At 42.1% G+C, this 20,019-nt stretch overlaps 1 protein-coding gene across 8 annotated transcripts in view; it reads right to left on the reverse strand.

Annotated features, from left to right (window-relative positions):
• Nucleotides 1–20,019, reverse strand: part of OGFOD3 (2-oxoglutarate and iron dependent oxygenase domain containing 3) — a 60,312-nt gene that overhangs the window by 39,534 nt on the left and 759 nt on the right. For all 8 annotated transcript variants that reach the window (XM_084838271.1, XM_084838268.1, XM_084838266.1 and 5 more), the window contains exons 2-6: nucleotides 18,179–18,396; nucleotides 9,945–10,020; nucleotides 7,745–7,787; nucleotides 2,563–2,627; nucleotides 1,558–1,614 (exon numbers count right to left, since the gene is read on the reverse strand). In XM_084838271.1, the coding sequence (XP_084694397.1) occupies nucleotides 1,558–1,614; nucleotides 2,563–2,627; nucleotides 7,745–7,787; nucleotides 9,945–10,020; nucleotides 18,179–18,396 (459 nt within the window). The remainder of the gene's footprint in view (nucleotides 1–1,557; nucleotides 1,615–2,562; nucleotides 2,628–7,744; nucleotides 7,788–9,944; nucleotides 10,021–18,178; nucleotides 18,397–20,019) is intronic.

Here is a 20,019-nt window from a genome sequence, read left to right on the forward strand (position 1 = left end):
CATGAGACTTGTTCCTTCCCTTGGTTCAGTTTATAGGGGCGGGGGTTATAAGAAAATCCTGCATATTATGGCAGGGTTTGCAAGCCACAACAATCCAGGGCTTTTTAAAAACCCTGGGTTGTTCTGAACATGTGAGCATGCTCATGCACACTGCCCGATCACTGCGAGCGGGAGATGCTAAGCAACACACGGACGCACTATCTCTGGGTTGTTTGCCATGATGTGCGAACCAGGAACTCTGGCTTGTTTCTCCCCCAATAAGCAAGATAAATAACCCACAGTTTGTTGTTGGGTTAAAAGCGGGAGGGATAGTTAATAAAACTGCACCTGAATTAATACTTACACCCAGATCCTGTCTAGTTTATTCAGAAGTAAGCCCTGCTGATTTCAAGGGGACATATTTCCAAGTAAAGGCTGGTTTATTTAAGTGTGCATTTTTCATCTGAAAATGGAGTGGAAGACGAAAGAGGGTTCCAAGTACTATCTTCACTTGAACATCCATGAAGCTGAGTGCAATCCTTTGCATTTTACTCAAAAGTAACAGTAACTAGCACAATGGCTCACAAATAGTGTAGCAGGAAACTCTGTAGAACTCAGCTGTAAATTGTGTATCGATATAGGCAGGTCACTCCAGTGTATAGCTTATCATGGAATACAGCAATTAGCTATAGCTGGCTCCATGCCCAAGTTGCAACTGAGTTACTGGCTATGCCCCAAGCCACCATTTTGCAACTGGCTCTGCCGGGGGGATTTCAAGGCTCTGGCACAAAAATTCTGCCTGCTCCTGACCCGAGTTATGACCAGAATAGTTTCTTTCTTTTCTACATGGGATCTTGGGTTTCTCCCTCCCCATTTTCTCTGGAGCTATCAGGATCTTTCATAACCAGAGATAGGATGTTGAACAATGTGGACACACATCCTTTCAAGTTTCACTTGGGATGACTTGATGAATGGGTTTTGTTCACACAAGGCCTGAGTAGCTGCTTTTGGTGGGCCTCGGAGGTTTGGCAAGGAGGTTTTCGCCAAGACTGAACTGGCAGCAAGCCTAGCAATATTTTGCCTTCCTCAGAACCATGCCGTTTGGGTGATTTGCATGTGTCGTGTTTAGATATTTGCCCCATAAACGCACTCCTGCAGTGCACCTGCTCTCTGCTCATGGCACACTCTGATCTAGACTACAGAGGTTAATGGGATCCTGACCTTTGGTTTAATTAAAGTTGAGCTGCCAATTTCCATGAAATACAATGAATGCCACAAGTTTCCTTTCCCTACACTACTAAATAGTTTGCTGGACTGGAAAACTATTTGGTTCTAAATTTTCACTGATGCAAACTGAAGGACCCTTGTTTGCCATGTCACAAATAATTTCTTTCAGCAATTCAAATACCATGCTGTATTTAGACATACCTGTTCTCATATGCAGTTATAAATGCAGATATATTGGACTACAACTTCCAGAATCCCCCAAACAGGTTAGGGAAGGCTTGTCTGCTAGTATTTCTTCAATATGACTAAAGCTCTACTAGGAGGCTGAGTAAAGAGGGGTTTTTTCCTTACCGGTATAACTGAAAATCCTCTTCTGTGAAGGTATCATGAATTTTATCACCAAAGTATCTGGTGGGGTGGGGGGGAGATAAGCCAAAGACAAAACCAAATCAGAGCCAATGCAAGGTAAGTCTCTGCAACAGCTAACTGCTTACTTTTGTTTTTGCCAATAAGAAGTTTACTCAAACCACACCCCTTACTATGCGATTATTTCAAAAACTCTTGAGTGTCCCAGCATGGCAATTAAGATTAGTCAGCAAGAGCACCACTAATGAATTAAAGGATGCCATGGAAAACTGATCCCTGGTTTGTAAACAGGGCACATTTTATTCTACTTTCTCCATTATAGATAGTACTATGGATCCGAACTGTGCTAGGACCAACCCTTACATACTGCACCTATGAAGACAGTAACATTTCTATTGGTCTTCTAAGGGTAACTCATACTCTTTTGCAAAGGCAGGGGAAGTACTGAAGAATCCATCAATTTCCAGCAGAGTCTGACTCTTGTTTCTCTTCATAAATCCCTGACACATGTTGAAAAGCTATGGGGCATTCCTATGGCCCCCAGTCAGCGTCTGGAGGGCCATAGGATATTTCAGATTCCCTGATCTGAGGCCAGAGACAGCACTCCAAACTCGGAGGGGAATCACAGCTCCGACTCTCCTCCCCCTTGCAGCTGGTGCGGAAAGAACCGCGCTGGCTGCTCTCTGAGGTCGGGAACTTGACCTCGAAGGATGAGGGAAGGGGGCATTTTGGTGAGAGGAGAGAGGCCAGGATACGAATTATCCTGAGACCTCCAAAGCAGCCCAGCTAGACAGGCAAACAAGCCCGTCTAGCAAAAAATGCAGGGCAGGAGGATAGGGAGGCGAAGATGGCCTCTGTTGCTCTTCCTGCCCTACACAGGATGATCATAAGCTTCCGGGTTTGGGGGCTTTCAATCATAGGACTGCGCCCTAAGAGCTCTAAAATCAGTAGTACCAAGGGCACTGAGACAAAGATGCCACTCTACATTACCTGTACACGTTAACAAAATGCTTCCCCAAAGAAAGAGCTCCAGAGTGCAAGTCCAGAATTGAAGCCTGGGATGGAAAAAATACACACAAGGAAACAAATCAGTAAAATAAAGGAGAATATTTAAGAATACTTGCCTTCCCTATAAAGAAATAACTTACTCTATTTGGAAACTAGGTTTCTGTTCTGTGCAGTCTTGGACACTTGTTTTAAAATTATAAATATTTCCCATGCAAGTCAGGAATTGAAGCAAGACGAGATTTACTCAGCATTATTTCCCCCATGTGTTTCAGGACTTGGCATGTGCGTGTCGATCTCATCTGATCTCGGAAGCAGGGTCAGCCCTGGTTAGTACTTGGATGGGAGACCGCCTGGGAATCAGGCTTCCTGCACTGAGCAGGGGGTTGGACTCGATGGTCTTATAGACTCCTTCCAACCCTATGATTCTAAATAAATAGTACCCATGTCACAATCTGCCTACGTTAATTGCTAATAAAAGGTTCTAATGCTACCTAGCTACCCTGCCACACAAACTCTCTAAATCTGGGAGGAGGAACAGTTAATGAACATTCAACCACAGGAGTTTGTTTTCAAACTTGTTAACTACAAAAGCTGTGGGCCTTTTTATTTCAAACCTTAAAGGATATGCACTTCATACTACCTTGTGATTAAACTTTTTCTCATTTCCGATCTTCTAGCAGCTAAACAGGTGCCCTTCCTGCTTTCTAAAGCAGCACAAGTTTGGAATGTCACAAGGGAAAAGAAAACATTAAGTCATTTATTGAAAGGGTAGTTAATGGGGATGTCCAGGAAGAAAAAAAGCAAGCTCACAGAAGGGAAGAAACTAACTGCAACAAGTAGCTCTAAAGAGTAAATGATTAAAATGAAAATGGACTTGGAAAGGAGAGAATCAGCTTTTAAGAAGGGAAAAAAACTAATGTTATATGCTAAATGACCACAAGACAGATTTTTTTTGTGTGTGAAATGGCTTTACTGAAAAGAAGTAAAACAGCAGTTACTTTTGAAAAAGCCATCTCACAGCAGATACTTTTTAAGACCATACTCTACTCCTCAGAAATGTTGATCAGAGATACCTGTGGCAGCTGCAAACTCACAAAAGCCTCAACCTCTAATCAAGAGGTCTGAACTGTCACTACTTCAGGCCAAAAACATTTTTTAAAGTGTGACCAATGAGGCTTCCAGCCACCAATGACATATTATCCTACTGCATGAGATTCAGAACCTCTCCACTTGTTCATATTTAATTAGCTTCCATTAAGCACAGGGGTAGGCAACCTGGTGCCCTCCAGATGTTTTGGACTACAACTATTATAATTCCTGACTATTGGCCATGCAGCTGGGGCTGATGGGAGTTGTAGTCCAACACACTAAAGCACACAAGGTTGCTTACTTCTACCCTAAGGGATGGATATGGATGTCACGGAATTTCCAAATTTCCGTATGGTAACCCTCCATGGTGGCCCAATGTTGCACCAAGGAGCAATACAGTAATCAGAAGCAGCCAGACTTAAGAATGCATCGCCTATACCGTATTTGTAGTAAAGGCACATTTAACGAAAATGCAGGCAGTCAATGGCAGTTATCTTGCTTTGGTTCTTATCCTTTGTTCACTGCAGTAAAGTCCTTACTGGATTATTCAGATGCTTAGTATTTCATATCATCCAGAGAAAAGAAAAGCCTCATTCATTTTTTTTCTGAAGTACCATTAGGAGCACCAGCAATAGCATTCTCTCACATAACCTTGATTCAAGTGTATAGGCACCGCTTCCAGGTAACTGCCAAGGCTGGCTTTGAAAGGCGCAGGTGGGGCAAGCGGACATGGAAAAAGAATTCCATTATTTAAGTGAAGCTCTCGGCCTCCACAGAAACAAGGTGTGAGCGACACATAGCAGAAGATGCATGAGCAGTAGAAACAATATGAATGACAGTAAAAGCATTCATTCTGTCCCCTCACCTCCCAGAGCTAGGAACATGCTGGATAGCATCAATTTAAAAGAGTTGGGAAGGCCACAGAGCCATGTACAAACTGCTCTGTGTGTTGAGTCAATGTATTAGCATGTAGAAAAGGCAAAGCAGTTTGTGATTGACAGGAGATGTAATCCACAAGGAAGCAGGTAATACATGCATATACACACACGCCAGTAAATTTCAATTAGGGGTTGGACTCGATGGCCTTGTAGGCCCCTTCCAACCCTACTATTCTATGATTCATGACATCAGCGAACAACTACTCTTCAATAAACAGGGCTCCTGCTTGATTGGGCAACCTTCTGTTCAATGCCGGCTTTTTTACTGCAGGGGGCAGCTGCAGCATCCCTTACAGATGGCTATCCAGCCTCTTCTTAAATATTCAAGTGAAGGGAAACCCACCACCTCCTGAGGCAATCTGTTCCACTGCTGAACAGCTTCCACATTAGGAAGTTTCTCCTCATGTTTAGCCCATTAATCTGCTTCTTGAATTAACTTTTTACTGCACATAGAATCATAGGGTTGGAAGAGGCCTACAAGACCATCAAGTCCAACCCCCTGCTCAATGCAGGAAGCCTGATTCCCAGGCAGTCTCCTATCCAAGTACTAACCAGGGATGACCCTCCTTAGCTTCTGAGATCAGACAAGATCAAGCACACCCAGCCCTTGTCTCTCTGCAGTTTCCACCTGTTGCTTCTAGTCCTGCACTCTGGAGCACCAGAGAACAAGTCTGCTCCATCTTCTGCATGGAAGCCTTTCAGATATTTGAAGAATGCTATCATGTCTCCCCTTAATCTGGTCTTCTCCAGGATAAACATACCCAACTCCTTCAACTGTTCCTCACAGGACTTGGTTTCTAGATCCCTCACTATCCTGGTTGCTCTCCTCTGGATGTGCTTTAACTTGTCAATGACCTTCTTAAAGTGGGGTGCCTAGAACTGGACACAGTACTCCAAATGCAGCCTGACTAACGCAGAATAGAGAAGAACTATTACTTCAGGTGAACTGAACATTATGCTTCTGTTAATGCCGCCCAAGCTTGTATTAGCTTTCTTAGCCATTGCATTGCACTGTTGGCTCATATTCAGCTTGCAATCCACTAAGACACCTAGGTGCGTTTTACAGGTGTCCCTCATTCCTATAGTTGTGTCTTTGATTTCTTTGTATCTAAATGCAAGACTTTACATTTATTTCGGATGAATCTCATCTTGTTAGATTTGGCCCAGTGTTCCATCCTGTCTAGATCCTTTTGAATCTTGATCCTGTCTTCTATGGTGTTGGCTATTCCTCCTAGCTTCGTGTCATCTACAAATTTGATAAGCAACCCCTTCACACAGGGCTCTGTAGAGTCCCACACTTGAGCCCTGTTGACAGAGTTACATCAAACATCATTGTGCAGACAGTATTATGGTCAGAGTTCCAAAGGATTCCAGACTGAACTGCAATGGTTCAGCTTCAGTATTAAGCAACTCTGCTTGCTGCCTTTAGCTCTGAGCTCCTGCTGTATCTGCAGCTCTAGACCTATCCCCATGTACTGCTATCCTGCCTAGTTTTCACAAAACCCCCTCTGTAACGTCTCTGGAATAAACACTGCACATTCAATCCCAACTAATAGGCTGCGTGCTCTGCTGGCTTCTCCAGTTGGCTGCTGGGCACTGGGAATTGTTCCTCCAGTTTAGGCCCTGACACTGTACTTGTCATACCCTATTGAAAGGTAGCTAACCTTTCAGTGAATGCAGGTCAGACCTATAATAAGGGATTGCAGTTAATCTTGGTAAAATGGAGAGATAAAACACATTTGATACAATCTTAGGAGGTACTGAGTGATAGCTGGTATGGCAGCATTAAGCATCCTACCTGGGAAACAAAGATTAAGGGTGTAATCCTATGCATATTTAGACAGAAATGGCTAGCTGGGACATGCTGGGAGTTGTATGCCTTTTTTCTGTCTACACATGCACAGGACTGCACCCTTAGAGACCAACTCAGTCATAAAACTATTAGGCAACCCTGGGCAAGATCAACCTATCTCAAGTCCTTACAGGAATAGCATCCACCTTCTTCTTGCTCTGACAGGTATACACACAAGTGTCAACCAACCTGAAACAAGCCCCGCTACAGCCTTAATCAAAAACTGTCCATATCCTCCCAGCTTGCTACCATCACGAGAAGTAGGAACGTTTTGAGTTTTAGAAACCAACCAAGACTATCTGGACCCTATGCAAAAAATTATGTTGTCACTTGTACTTATTCAGAAGAAATTCATAGGAAAAAAGAGGAATTTTAAAAACTTGCATTCAAAGGCTAACTGCAATTAAGGTTTATGTCTTTATGATCTCAAGACAGTCTACTACCTAGAAACCTAAACCTTTGTGGGGACTTAGGAGGATTTGGTAGGTGGAGGACACGAGGAAGCTAGTAAAAATGAATCTGCACGAACCAACAAATTTGTCTGCTCTAACAAAGAAGCATGATGCATCTGGACTGAAATATCCTGTAGGGGATCACAAGAGGAGAAAAAGGGCATTCTCGTATTTTGGGCTAAATTCTGCCTCCTTGGGACTTTACAAAAAAGTATGATTGCACCTTCGCAAGTCATGAATCAATACTTCATGTCTTCCAAGAGACTCGCATTTTCAATCTACTTTTGATTTTTCTTCAGATCTGGCAAACAGCCCTGAGACATTCAAAGTATGTTAAGTTAAGAGCAGCCCATAGCCAATTGCAGACAGCTGTCAATCAAAATGATTAGACTGTATATAAAGCAATTATGTTCTATACTGAACAACAGAACTGCCTGAGCTCTCAGTAAGTCACAGCATGCACTGAAATACAAAAGAAGAGGAGTATCTTTTATTGAACTCTCTGATCACGAAAGATTGCTATCTTTCCTTGTGGGCAGAATGAAAAACTAGCCGACTTTGCTGTGTGGTAAGTTTGATAAAGCATTTGTTGGGAGATGAATTGCAAGATCCAGTTTAAAATGCTAGCCCCAAAGGTCCCTTTTATCATCAATGAACACTGGAAAAACCTATCAGTAACTGAATGGAGTGTATTTTACCTAATAAGGATGAGAGGGGGGACATGCATCTCTTTCCCACCCTGACACTCCTCCCCCTAACACACTGTAAAACAAAATCTGAAGAATCTTGCCTGGACACCAGAAGAATGTAAAAGGTAACAGGACACTGCTCACCCCTCCATCCGATCCTCCCAGGGACAGTCCCCTTTCTGCTATTCTGTGGATGAAACAATAGTCTCAAATCATGTTTTTATTCAACAGTTTCCTGTTTAGTGCTGCTTGTCAAATAAGAACTGTCACTATTGACAGGGAGAGAATAGAAAAGGTCAGCTGCTTGACATCACAGCACGCAAATTCGAATCCTGAACACAGAGAACTCAAGTTATCAAAAAGAAAACAACGGCAGAGCATTTACTAGCAAAAACTGGCTACTACGTAAGACAGCCTTCTCCAGCCGATTGCCCTCTAGATCTGTTGGCCTACAATCCCCATCATCCGCAGCTAGCATGGCCATTGGGTCACTGCCTGGGGATGATGTGTACTGTAGTCTATCCAGCACATCTGGATGGTGCCGGGTGGGGAAAACTGACATAAGGCAGGCTTACTGAGAAGAAGCCACAGCAACACCTATTTTCCTTACTCCAGAGGTCTGGAGCAGGTATTCAACTACAAATGACCCAAGCATAGGACTATTTACTCTAGGAGCACTGAAATACTGTTCTGTTGGGATGCAAGAGCCTATTTGCAGAACAGAGGAATTTAATGTCTCAATGGAGGTACCTGTTGTGGCAAAAACAGCTGTCCAATTTTGCTGCCAAAAATGATACAGAATGAGAAAGCACTTAATTAAATTCTCCACTTCTTGCTTACGGCAGAACACTCACACAATGGCCTGGTTCAGATGTACGTTTCCCGGCTTGCTAAACAATAGTTTGGCAGATGGAAAGAAGCACTGGGACAGTGCGCTACCACCTTGTCTCTTCAGCACACCAGTCCCCATTTGCTCAGACTAGGTAGTTCCCTACTATGTTTGAAATGGGGAACTGCGGTTTAATGTCAGTTTACTATGATCTTAAATCATGATTTGTATGTGGTTTAACATCCTAGTAAATAACTGGGCCTTAAACCATAGTTCCTCATCTCAGACACAGCAGAGAACAGTAGTTTAAGCTAACTACGATCAACACACTGAGGAAAGGAATGGGCAAGGGGGTGGGGAGAGCGGCTAAACTATATTGTAACAAGCCAGGGAATGTATCTCCAAACTGGGCTGATATACATATCACAGGAAATGCCACTTTTTGAAGTGACACACATGCAAGATAACATCAGGGTTTAGTGAGAATAAGCCATGGCAGGAAAACTAAGCAAAAAACAAAATTGCTATTCTTGATCCTGACAAATACTCAGCCTGAGGTGTGACATCCAACAGCTTTCTAGCTTGTGCACTTGTAGCAAAACAAACAACTGAACTGCACTTTTTAAGTGTGTGTATACAGATTGTGTGTGTGAGCGCGCGCGCACACACACACTTTCCTAAATATAAACTATTTCTAGGTAATAAAGTTGTGTTTAAGGCTCCCAACTGCTTAGCAATGACTTGGAACTCTGGTTTCAAATTCTGACTAGCCTTAACTACAGTAAAATCACTGTAGAACTTAATTATAGTTAAGGCAGATGGCAAGAATTCACCCCCAAAAAAGGGAGCATATGATGCCACAGCCCATTCATAATTGCCTAATCATGGTTAAACAATTGGGAGCCTCACATCTAGCCAAGTCCAAATTGACATATTTTCCATGGACTCCTTGGTTAGCCTTGATCAAGTCCATTCTCTCTCAGCCTTAATTCCCAATCTGTGAAATGGGAATAATAGTGATCAAACTCACAAGGGCATTGAAGACAAGAGCATAAAACACCTGTATAAATTATCACTAATAATTAGAGATGGGCAAAGTCTAGGAAACTTGCCTCAGATTAAAAATCAGATGTTACCCAATTTTTTCTGAAAGTAATTGGAAACACTCACAAAAGTACCTTCCCCAACCATTTCCCTGCAGCATCCCCCACTTCAGTCTAATGAAGCAAAACAGCCCAGCCCCTGTGGAAGACCATGGGAATACAACACCCCATCTCAGCCCCCCAAATTTGCCTATGTAACCCATTTTATCCTTCCCCATAGAAAGTAATGCACTGAAGTTTCTATTGTGGAGGCTAGAAAGGGGCTGCAGCAACAGCAAATTGTTCGGGCCAGGGGGACTGCAGATCCCCTGGAGCTGCTTTCTGCATTAGATGGGCAGGGGGGAGCACTACAGGGAAACCTCCATTCTAAAACCTTCAAGAAGACTATTTAATTTCTGAGAAGAAAATTTACCTACGGATTCTCTCAGCTTCCTCCCTGTTGATTATGGCATCAGTTACCCCTCTTCCACACTTCCGAGGAGTGCAACCTGGAGGACACATACAAAGAGACAGGGGGAAAAGATTAAGCATCCTTCACCTGCTTCATCTGCTTTTAAATATGACATAACCAAACCTTTTCTCTATTTAGAAATCTGCCTGATATTAAGGATTGTATGTGCAAAGCATGGGACCTACTGGGTTTTACAGAATATTGAGGATTTCAGCTATCAGTTGTAAACATATCTCTAATTCTCATGGTTCTAGAGAAAACCTTGAAAGAAGCCATTGGAAAAACATCACCTAGTCACCACCCACAAACCAAAGGCAATATTAACAAGGGTTTTGCACTCCATGTCTATCTCCATATCTCCCCATGACCCTAAATGTATATATCCTTAACCCCACAACCTATTCATTGTTGTGGCATGTCCTATGCTTCCCCTTCTTTTACCACCTTAACAAAAAAAATACTTTATTAAATTCTGCAGGAGAACAAAACTGTTTTCTTACAAATACTGACTCTGAGTTTTCTGGTTGATCAATCAATATTAGGCCTCTGATGCCCACTTATGCCCATTAGCATTACAGTTAATACTCACTTAATTCTTTCAATGGTTATTAAACGACATGAAAAGTAACACTAACTTTCCATTTGAATATGCTTTATTGACTTCTGATTCTCATGCCTAAGCAAGAGGGTCTGACATACTACAGGGAAAATTGCGCCACCTGTAATGATTAATTTCCAATTAATGCAAATTACTTTTAGAGACGTTTGTATAGCTTATTTTTCCAGGAACAAACCCACTATCTCAATATCAACTTAAGGATTCCAAATAATGTCTCTTGGCTAATCCACTACAAGAAATATTCATGGTTCAATCCACTGGATGCTGCAGACTTTAGTCATTAACGTAGACTATGTCAGATCCTGATAGCATATATAGGGCAGAATCCAACAGGGTTCTTATGCCCCCACCAATTCCCTTCCTCAAGTGGTGGGTCCTGCCGATTCTGTTTCGCAAGTGGGACTCACCACTTACGCAAGAGATTTAGCGCTTCCTAGAGGAAGCCTTTTGTGAGTTCTGCTTACCTGCCTCCTTCCAGAAATAAGTGTTTCCACTGGTTTTGGGTTGCCCTGGAAGCACTAAATCAATGTTGCACAAGTAGTGGGGGCTGCCTGTGTAATAGGATTGGTGGGGCATAAGAATCGGTGGGAGAGTAAGTGCCCCGTTAGAGTCTGTCCACAATTTCTGGCAGAATTTTGGCTACTCAGGGCAAGCTCCACCAGATTGGAGGTTCTTGCACATGACAGAGTTTTAAATGGACTTCTTCAAAAACTTCATCATCTTCAAGGTCAGTCTGAACCCAATTTAATTATCTTTAGTCATTCCCACAGTAATGAATGGCAGAATCCAGGGATAAAATGTAGAAGTAAAATGCTCAAAACACCCAGAGATCCAACAGTTGCTCTCAAAATTACTAGTTATGTCCATGAATAAACCATTTGAATTTTTCTAGTCTGTTTTGATTGTTCTGTTGACATCTCTAACTTAGCAGACTCTGGTATTTTGTGTTGAGTACTGCAAGTGGTTCAAATTAATGATCCAGCCTGCGTATTTTACTTCTCTGGACATTTACAACACCATCACAACTTTTCAGACAGTATCAGGGGAAGAAATATTGATTAAACTTCAGGTAGAGTAAGCAACAAATATTGAGTTATGAGTTTGATCTTTGGGAATAAATGAGGCCCCTGAGAGTTAACTTTTTCTACAATCTTAAGGAACCTACGTAAGAATGACAGGAGAAAAAGAAACAATATACTTCTAATGCAGAAACCTGTAAAAAGTTAGATTTTGCTTAATTGAAAAAGGAATATTTAGGGTTGTATATTAACATTATAATCAGCACATTACACAAGATTAAGCAATGACATCATTTCCCCTTTATAATCTGTGGTGAGGAGAAAGAGGGCAACTCCTAGGCACATTTGGTTGGTCAGCATCTCTTTGTTGGAGTCAAAAAGAGCTGCCTGGTAACTGCCATTATGAAATCGCAAAGAGACATTTCTCTCCACTGCCAAGGAATAAAAAGCTGCACCATCTAGGAATAAAAAGCTGCAATAAAAAGCATGGGGAGAAATCAAAGTGCACATGCCCATGAGTTTCAGACATACATATTGTATGTGTACTACAAACACAGTGGGGCAACAGGAACATTCTGCTATGACTTTGGGAGAAGTGGCTGGAGTGAAAGGGAAAGAGATGCCAACCACTGAAATACTGGTTAAAAGGGAAGCCACCTTTTCTCCTGCTTCTTATGTGATACCAGCCATGACACAATCAAGGTGGCAAAAAGCTGTATACTTAAGAACTTGCCACTATAACCTCTCTGTGTCTGGTCCCAGGCTCTGGAACTCCTTGCCGAGGGAGACTAGGTTGGCTCCCTCTCTGTTGTCCTTCCACCAGCAGGCAAAGACATTTTTATTTAGGCAGGCCTTTGGCATTTAGGGTGAAGTGTGGCTGAAAGGGTTTTAAACTGGTTGGTGCTGCTCATTTCTTTCACTGTTGTGCTTAATTGTTCTTAATGTATTTGTTTTTATGTTATGTTTTAATTCAGATTTTGTTTTTAACCTGGGTGTTATTGTTAGCTGTCTTGAGTGTCATGGGTGGGGGGCATAACAGCAGGAAATAAAACAAATAAACTGTGAAATCGCCTCCCCAGAGATATTTGGCCTGCTTTGAAAAACAGATCATTCTAGTCCAGCAAGTATTTTCCAGACAAAGCTTTTGCTGATATGTTTAGTCTGTCGTTGCATTAGTCTTCTGGTTCTCATATGGTGGTGTTTTTACTGCTGTTCATTTTGTTTTATTGTTTTTAATTTTGTTGTGATTTGTAAGCTGCCTTGAATTTGATTTTATCATAGAAAGGCAGGACAGAAATGTCCAATTAAATGAATAATAAATTCACAGTGCTCTATTAACCAGCTTGCCAACACTCTGGTGCATAGGTAACCTCCTCCAACAGCTACACCGCAGCACTAAGCAAGGATTAGGAAGGAGCACTGCTCCAATGGATGACCACAGCAATGGATAAACTGTGAAACAGGTAGGAAATAAATTATAACTACTAACACTGTCCTTGAGAGTGCTGAGCTGGATGAGATCTGGGCAAGCATTAATATAGACACACTATATCTATCTAGCCAGGTAATCAGGAGCTTCCTGCAAGTGCAACCAGCTCCAGCTGCAACATCAAGTTACAGAACAAAAGACACCATCATAATATTTCTAGAGTGCCCTCAAGTGGGAACTTAGCAAAATGAAAGAGAGAGAAAGAATATGCAACGTTAAGAACCACACTAGTGGATCAGACCAAAGGCCCATCCAGCATTCTGCTCCCACAGTGGCCAACTATACAGGAAGCCCATAAGCAGGAAATGGGCACAGTGAGCCCTGATGCTGTGTGAAAAAGGACTTCCTTCAGTTATCCTGAATCTCCCACCATTCAGCTTCATAGGATGACCCCCAGGTACTAGTATTATGAGAGAAAAACACCTCCCTATCCACTTTCTAAGCATCATGCAAAATGCGTAGAAATTTATACATCCCCATCATGTCCCCCTTACCTTTCTGAACAAACAGCCCCAAATGTTGTAACCTTCCCTTGAACAGAAGTTGCTTCAGCCCTCCGATCATTTTGGTTGCCTTCTTTTGGCACCGTTTTCAGCTCCACAATCTCAGTTTTGAGATGCAGCAATCAGAACTGTAAACAGTATTCCAGGTTGTACCACAAAAGTTGATTTGTATAAAGTTGATATAATACAAAAGTTGATTTGTACTGTATGATTACAGTATTGGTGGAAGGAGCGGGGTCCCTCTCTTTCCTAATGATCCCTAGCATGGAATTTGCCTTTTTCATAGCTTCTGCACACTGGGCCAATGTTTCAGTTGAATAATTCCTCACGATCAAGATTTCATTCCTGGTCAATCAACTACCGGCTAGACCCCATCAGTATACATGTGAAGTTAGGGGGCTTGTCCCAGTGTGCATCACTTCACAATTACATTGAACTGCATTTGCCACTTTAATACCCATTTTGGGTAACTCCGTTTTAAACTCCGTTTTGGAGTTCTTCATAATCCCTTTTTGTTTTTACCATTCTGAGTAATTGTTGTCATATGTAAACCTGGTAACCTCACTGTTCACCCCAAATTCCACATCATTTATGAACAAGTTAAAAAGCACTGGATCCTAATGCAGATTGCTGGAGACCCCACTATTTAAATCTCTCCATTGGGAGAACCGACAATTTATTTCTACTCTCTGCTTCCTGTTCCTTAACCAGTTACCAATCCACAAGAGGACCTCTCTCCTTATCCTATGCCTACAAAGTTTGCTCATGAGTTTTTTATGGGGGATTTTGTCAAAAGCTTTTTGAGTATCCAAGTACGCAACATCTACAGCAGGAGAGGGCAACTTATGGCCCTCCAGATGTTTTGGACTACAAATCCCACCATCCCTCACCACTGGCTATGCTGGCTAGGGCTGATGGGAATTGTAGGCCAAAACATCTGGAGGACCACAAGTTGCCCGCCCCTGACCTCCAGGATCACCCCTAGCCATACGCTTACTGATATTCTCAAAGAACACTCAAAGATTATTGAGGCACGCCTCATCTTTGAAGAAGCCAGGTTAATTCTTCTTCAGCAAGACGTTTCTTTCTATATGCTTAACAGCTTTATATGCTTGATAATTTTATCTTTAATAATACTTTCCACCAAATTACCTGGAACAGATCTTAAGCTAATTGGGTTTAATTTCCTGGAATGTCACTGGATCCCTTTTTAAAACTGGTGTTATGTTGGATGCTTTCCAGTCCTCGGGGACGGAGACTGATCTTTGGGAAAAGTTACACATTTTTGTTAGATCAACAACTTAACGTTTGAGTTCTTTAAGAACTCTGAGATGGATACACAGAATCAGGAGTCAGAGATCTGTTTATTTTTAATTTGGGAAGGCCTAGAATTTTATTTCTTGTCACCACTATTTGGTTGGTTCTTCAGACTCTATTCCTGAAGAAGTTAATTCAGGCGTCATCATCTTCCAGTGAAGACAGACACAAGCAATTCATTTAGCTTCTCTGCAGTCTCCTTATCATCCTTTAGCACACCTTGTCTTTCAACAGTCTCACCAGCTCCCTATCTGGTTTCGTCCTTCTGGTGTATTTAAATAATTATTTATTGTTGGTCTTAATGTTTTTAGTGACATACTCCTCAAATTCATTTTTTGCATCCCTTATTAACTGCTTGCATTTCTTTTGCCAAAGTTTGTGTTCCTCACTCTGCTCCTACTTCTAATTTCTGAAGGAAGCCTTTTTGTCTTCCCTTTGACTCTGCTCATTAACCATGCTGACTCCTTCTTGTACTTGGAGCTATATTTCCTGATCTGCAGAATACACTCTAGCTAAGCTTTTATGATTGTGGTTTTGAATAACCACAAGAGTTCTGCAGAGATCTAATCTCCTGAGTTTCCCTTTCAACTTCCTTTTCACCAGTCCCTCATTTTTGAGGTTTCCTCTTTTGAAGTCAAACATGACTATGTTGGACTTGCTTGGCAACTGTCCACTTACATATGCACTGAACTTAATATTACTGTGCTCCAATCAGTTCAACAACATTTCTCACACCAGGTCTTGGGCACCATTTAGGACTAAGTCCATGGTCGTCTCCTGTCAGGCTGTTTGCATAACAAACTGTTCTTGGGCACTGTCACCTAGGCTATAAAGACATTTTACCCATTTCTTGTGTCTGGAAGATGCATTGACTCAAGTCTATTTGAGAGTAAATGAAACCATGCATTACTTTAACCCGTTCTCCACTTCAAGATCACCCTGAACATTCTGAGGCAATAGCAAGTTCCCAGTACTAAATTACTTTGGGGGCCTGGTATTGCCACTCAGTGACTCTGTGGAGGAGTCTGCCCCTTTTGAGATTTCGAGTTTGACTGTATGCTCTTTGACATACATTACATTACCCCAGGTATGCCCCTCCCTGTCATTCCTATAGAGATTGTATCTATAGGTAACTGTATCCCACTGTTTTTTTCTCCGCTCCACCAGGTTTCCATTGTGCCCACTATATCTATAATGTCCTTTAAAAACAACCACTCCAGCTGCCCCACCTTATTGTAGAGGCTTCTAGCATTAGCATCTAAACACCTATACATGGTGTCCCTCTCCAGATGTCTCTTGCATGTGCATTTTCCCCTAGGTCCCTTTGGATGGTTATCATGTGTAACATTATCCCATCCCCATATGAATAATCACCTGAAACGTTTTCATCCTCATCCTTTACTGGACACTCCGCAGTTCCTCTCAGCTTTCCCCAAGGGGTCAGTTTAAAGGCTGCTCTGCCACCTTTTTTATGTTAACTACCAACAGTCTGGTTCCAGTACTGTTCAAGCAGAGCCTGTCCTGTTTGTAAAGGTTCGGCTCTACTATAAAGCTTTAAAATTCTATGTTCCCTGTCATACCAGTTCTTCTAGCATATATTTTTCTATATCAGTATTTAACAACTTGAAAGCTACTGATTTAGAGTATCATATGAGACACCACCCTATACACTCACAATTTCTAGGTGTAGTGATTAAGCTTAATGATCTCTCGATCCTGTTTATTCATAATTTTCTCCTTGAATCTGGATTACAAGAGTAGTTAATACTGCAACTTTTGACGAATAGTTTCCATTTTGGTACTTAATAAAAATACTGAATTCTGGGGACACAAATAACACAATCTAGGCAGTCAGTCATAACCTATTAAGTCACAGCAGCCTTTCACAACCTGCTAACAAAGTTCTTGAAATATGGCCATGAGACCCAATCCTACAATTTGATAATTAGTTACATTGGAAATTATTCAAAATTATTACCACATGATCTTAACTTCCTATTAGTGTAATAGATTATTGGGCTTGCACAAAGAAGTTTTGCCACATGCAAGGCAGGCTCTGCTGGGAGTAATAGGGCTGCAACGCTATACCCATTACTTCTAAGTAGACATAGGATTGTATTGAAAGTCTGAGATTATTTATTAGGGATAGTTCTGTTACATTACACAATATGATCACGAGTAAGGAGTCAAAGGGAACAATGAAGTTCTATTCCAGAGACCAACCACCTCTACCATTTCCTGAGATTTTGCCCAGAACAGCATAAACTTGTTATAAAATAACAAGTAGAATTTGCTCTTACAAAACAAGATCTCAGGATTTTGTAATGGACAACATTATGTGCTTAGAAGCTGGATGCTGCCATTTTTAACACAAAAAATGAATTTTTTTACTCTTTCCTAATGTACAACAGAAACGAGGGAAGATCTGTCTCAGAATAGTTTAATCTAGGGCATAGCAGGGCATGAGAAAAAAGCAACAGTTCACCCAGTATAGCATCTTTAATTCATTGCTCAACTGGAAGGGGGAATAGGTAAAGTGGTACGACAGCAAGTGCAAGCGACAGGAAACTTGGGAGAGTTAAGAACATAAGAGCCCTGCTGGATCAGACCAAGGTCCATCTAGTCCAGCACTCTGTTCACACAGTGGCCAACTAGCTGTCAACCAGGAACCCACAAGCAGGACTCAAGCGCAACAGCACCCTCCTGCCCATCTTCCCCAGCAACTGGTGTACATAGGCTCACTGCCCCTGGTACCGGAGGTAGCACATAGCCATCAGGACTAGAAGCCATTAATAGCCTTTTTTTCCAGGAATTTGTCTAACCCCCTTTTAAAGCCATCCAAATTGGTGGCCATCACTACATCTTGAGGTAGCGAATTCCATAGTTTGACTATGCGCTGTGTGAAGAAGGACTTCCTTTTATCTGTCCTGAATCTCCCACCAATCAGCTTCATGGGATGCCCCTGGGTTCTAGTATTTTGAGAGAGGGAGAAAAATGTCACACCATGCATAATTTTGTACACCTCTATCATGTCTCCCCTTTGCCTCCTTTTTTCCAAGCTACACAAACCCAGCTGTTTTAAACTTCCCTCATAGGGGAGATGCTCCAGCCCCTTGATAATTTTAGTTTCCCTTTTCTGCACTTCTTCCAGCTCTTTCAGTTTAGAGTTATGCTCTGCCTCTTTTCAGCTAGGTTTTTTCAGCATTGCACCAGCGCATGTCACAATACCTTCAGATATGTACAGATACCTTCAAAACGTTTGTGGCTGTCATAGTCCTCTGAGCAGGGTATCTCAATGAATCTGTCTGGTAGGATTTCACCATGATGGGCCAAAACTTCGGTAACTCCATCTTCACTGAACAAGTAGCTCCCACTCAGGAGGTAGCCCAGCATGGCAGACGAGAGAAGGAATGCCACTTTCAGCCACTTCTGGCGTGAGTCTTTCTGGACATTACCTTTCATACCACTGAATACAAAACAAAACAAAATCCCCTTGGTAAAAGAACAGCAACTCTAACTACTGCATTGCATTTTAACAGCAAAGTATTACATGGGGAGCAAGTGCAAGCTTAATCCTGAGCAGCAGATGTGGAGGCTGTTAGCACAAGTGACATGAGGACTAGCATGGGAGTCAGGAATACAAGAGGAACATGAGTGACCTGAACAAAAGCATAGACATATAGCACCTATAAAGACAGTGAAGAACCTATGCTGAATATCTTGCTTTAAGAATAGCCTTCACAGACATCTAGAGCCATGCGAAAGGAGTTTAGAATTCATGTTATTTAGAAGTTGGGCCTCACTACAAGACTGGGATGGAGAATGATGGATTGTCATTTAAACCATTTGCACTTCATTCTCTAAAGCAAGTGTAGACACTTTTTAAGGTGGGGGGCTGCACAAGTGTGTGGAGCCTCATGTGTGCACGTACACATTCAGGAGCAGGATTACTGGCGGGATGGGGGTTAAAGCCTCTTCCTACCACCACTAATAGCAGCAGGGAAACAGTGATCTTGCCCTGAAGTGATCACCAGGAGCAGATGAGGTTAGCAGCAGGAAACAGCAATCTGTTCCCTGCAGCACAGCTAAATGTCAATCAGCTGGACTATGGGATATAGGGGGCGAGGTTCCCCAAGCTGCATAGACAGCTTGGAAGGACCATATGTGGCCCACAAGCTGCCCACATGTGCTCTAAACACTGACGGGCACTGAAAGACAAGACACAGTGAGCCAAGTAGAGGTGCACTCTGGCACAAACCTGTCCGATGAACACATCTTCAGTTCACAGAACACATCCTCATTCACATCAAGCAGCAAATCCTTCACTCAGTCTCAGCTGTGAGCAAAACAGCCTGAAGCTGTTAAAAGATTTAACCCCTGACCATTCACTCATCATTAATAGGATATGATTTACTATAAATATCTGTTGCTATGAATTCCATAGAGAATCTGAACACCTGTGCTCCACCTCTGTTCTTTCTAAGTCACATAGTCAGTAGGAAGACTGCATTTATATGAATTGCTGCATTGTTGTTGTTGTTCAGTCGTTCAGTCGTGTCCGACTCTTCGTGACCCCATGGACCATACATTTTTAACCTGTCCTTAACCCAAAGAGCTCAGGGCAGCATATGAGGCCCTTCCTTCTATCCTCACAACAACTTGTGAGGTACATTAGGTGAAGCGTGTGTGACTGGACCAAGGTTACCCAGTAATCTTTGTGGCAGAGTGAGTGTGGACTTGAAGCCATGTTTCCCCTGGTCTAAATCCAATACTCAAGCAACTGCTTTCCCAGGGAGAAGTCAGTAAGCCAGAGTCTGTTAAGAAAAAGGAACATCATGAACCTGAAATAACGTGATGAAATAATGTTGGCAAGGTTGCTACAAATTAAACCCAAGAACGTACCATGTGTTTGTGTGTACATGCACACACAGGAAGAATTAATATTCTGAGAAAAATCTAATAAAAATAGTCCCATAATGAACTCTTTCAGAGATATTCACACACACTGTACCAGCGGCACCTTATCATTTTCCCTCAATGTTTTTGTCAGTCGCATTCCAAATGTGGCAGAAGGTTGTACCAGCCTTAA

Source organism: Heloderma suspectum, chromosome 2 (assembly GCF_057233095.1).
Source record: "Heloderma suspectum isolate Gila_16-S chromosome 2, 16-S_ref, whole genome shotgun sequence".
NCBI lineage: Eukaryota > Metazoa > Chordata > Lepidosauria > Squamata > Helodermatidae > Heloderma > Heloderma suspectum.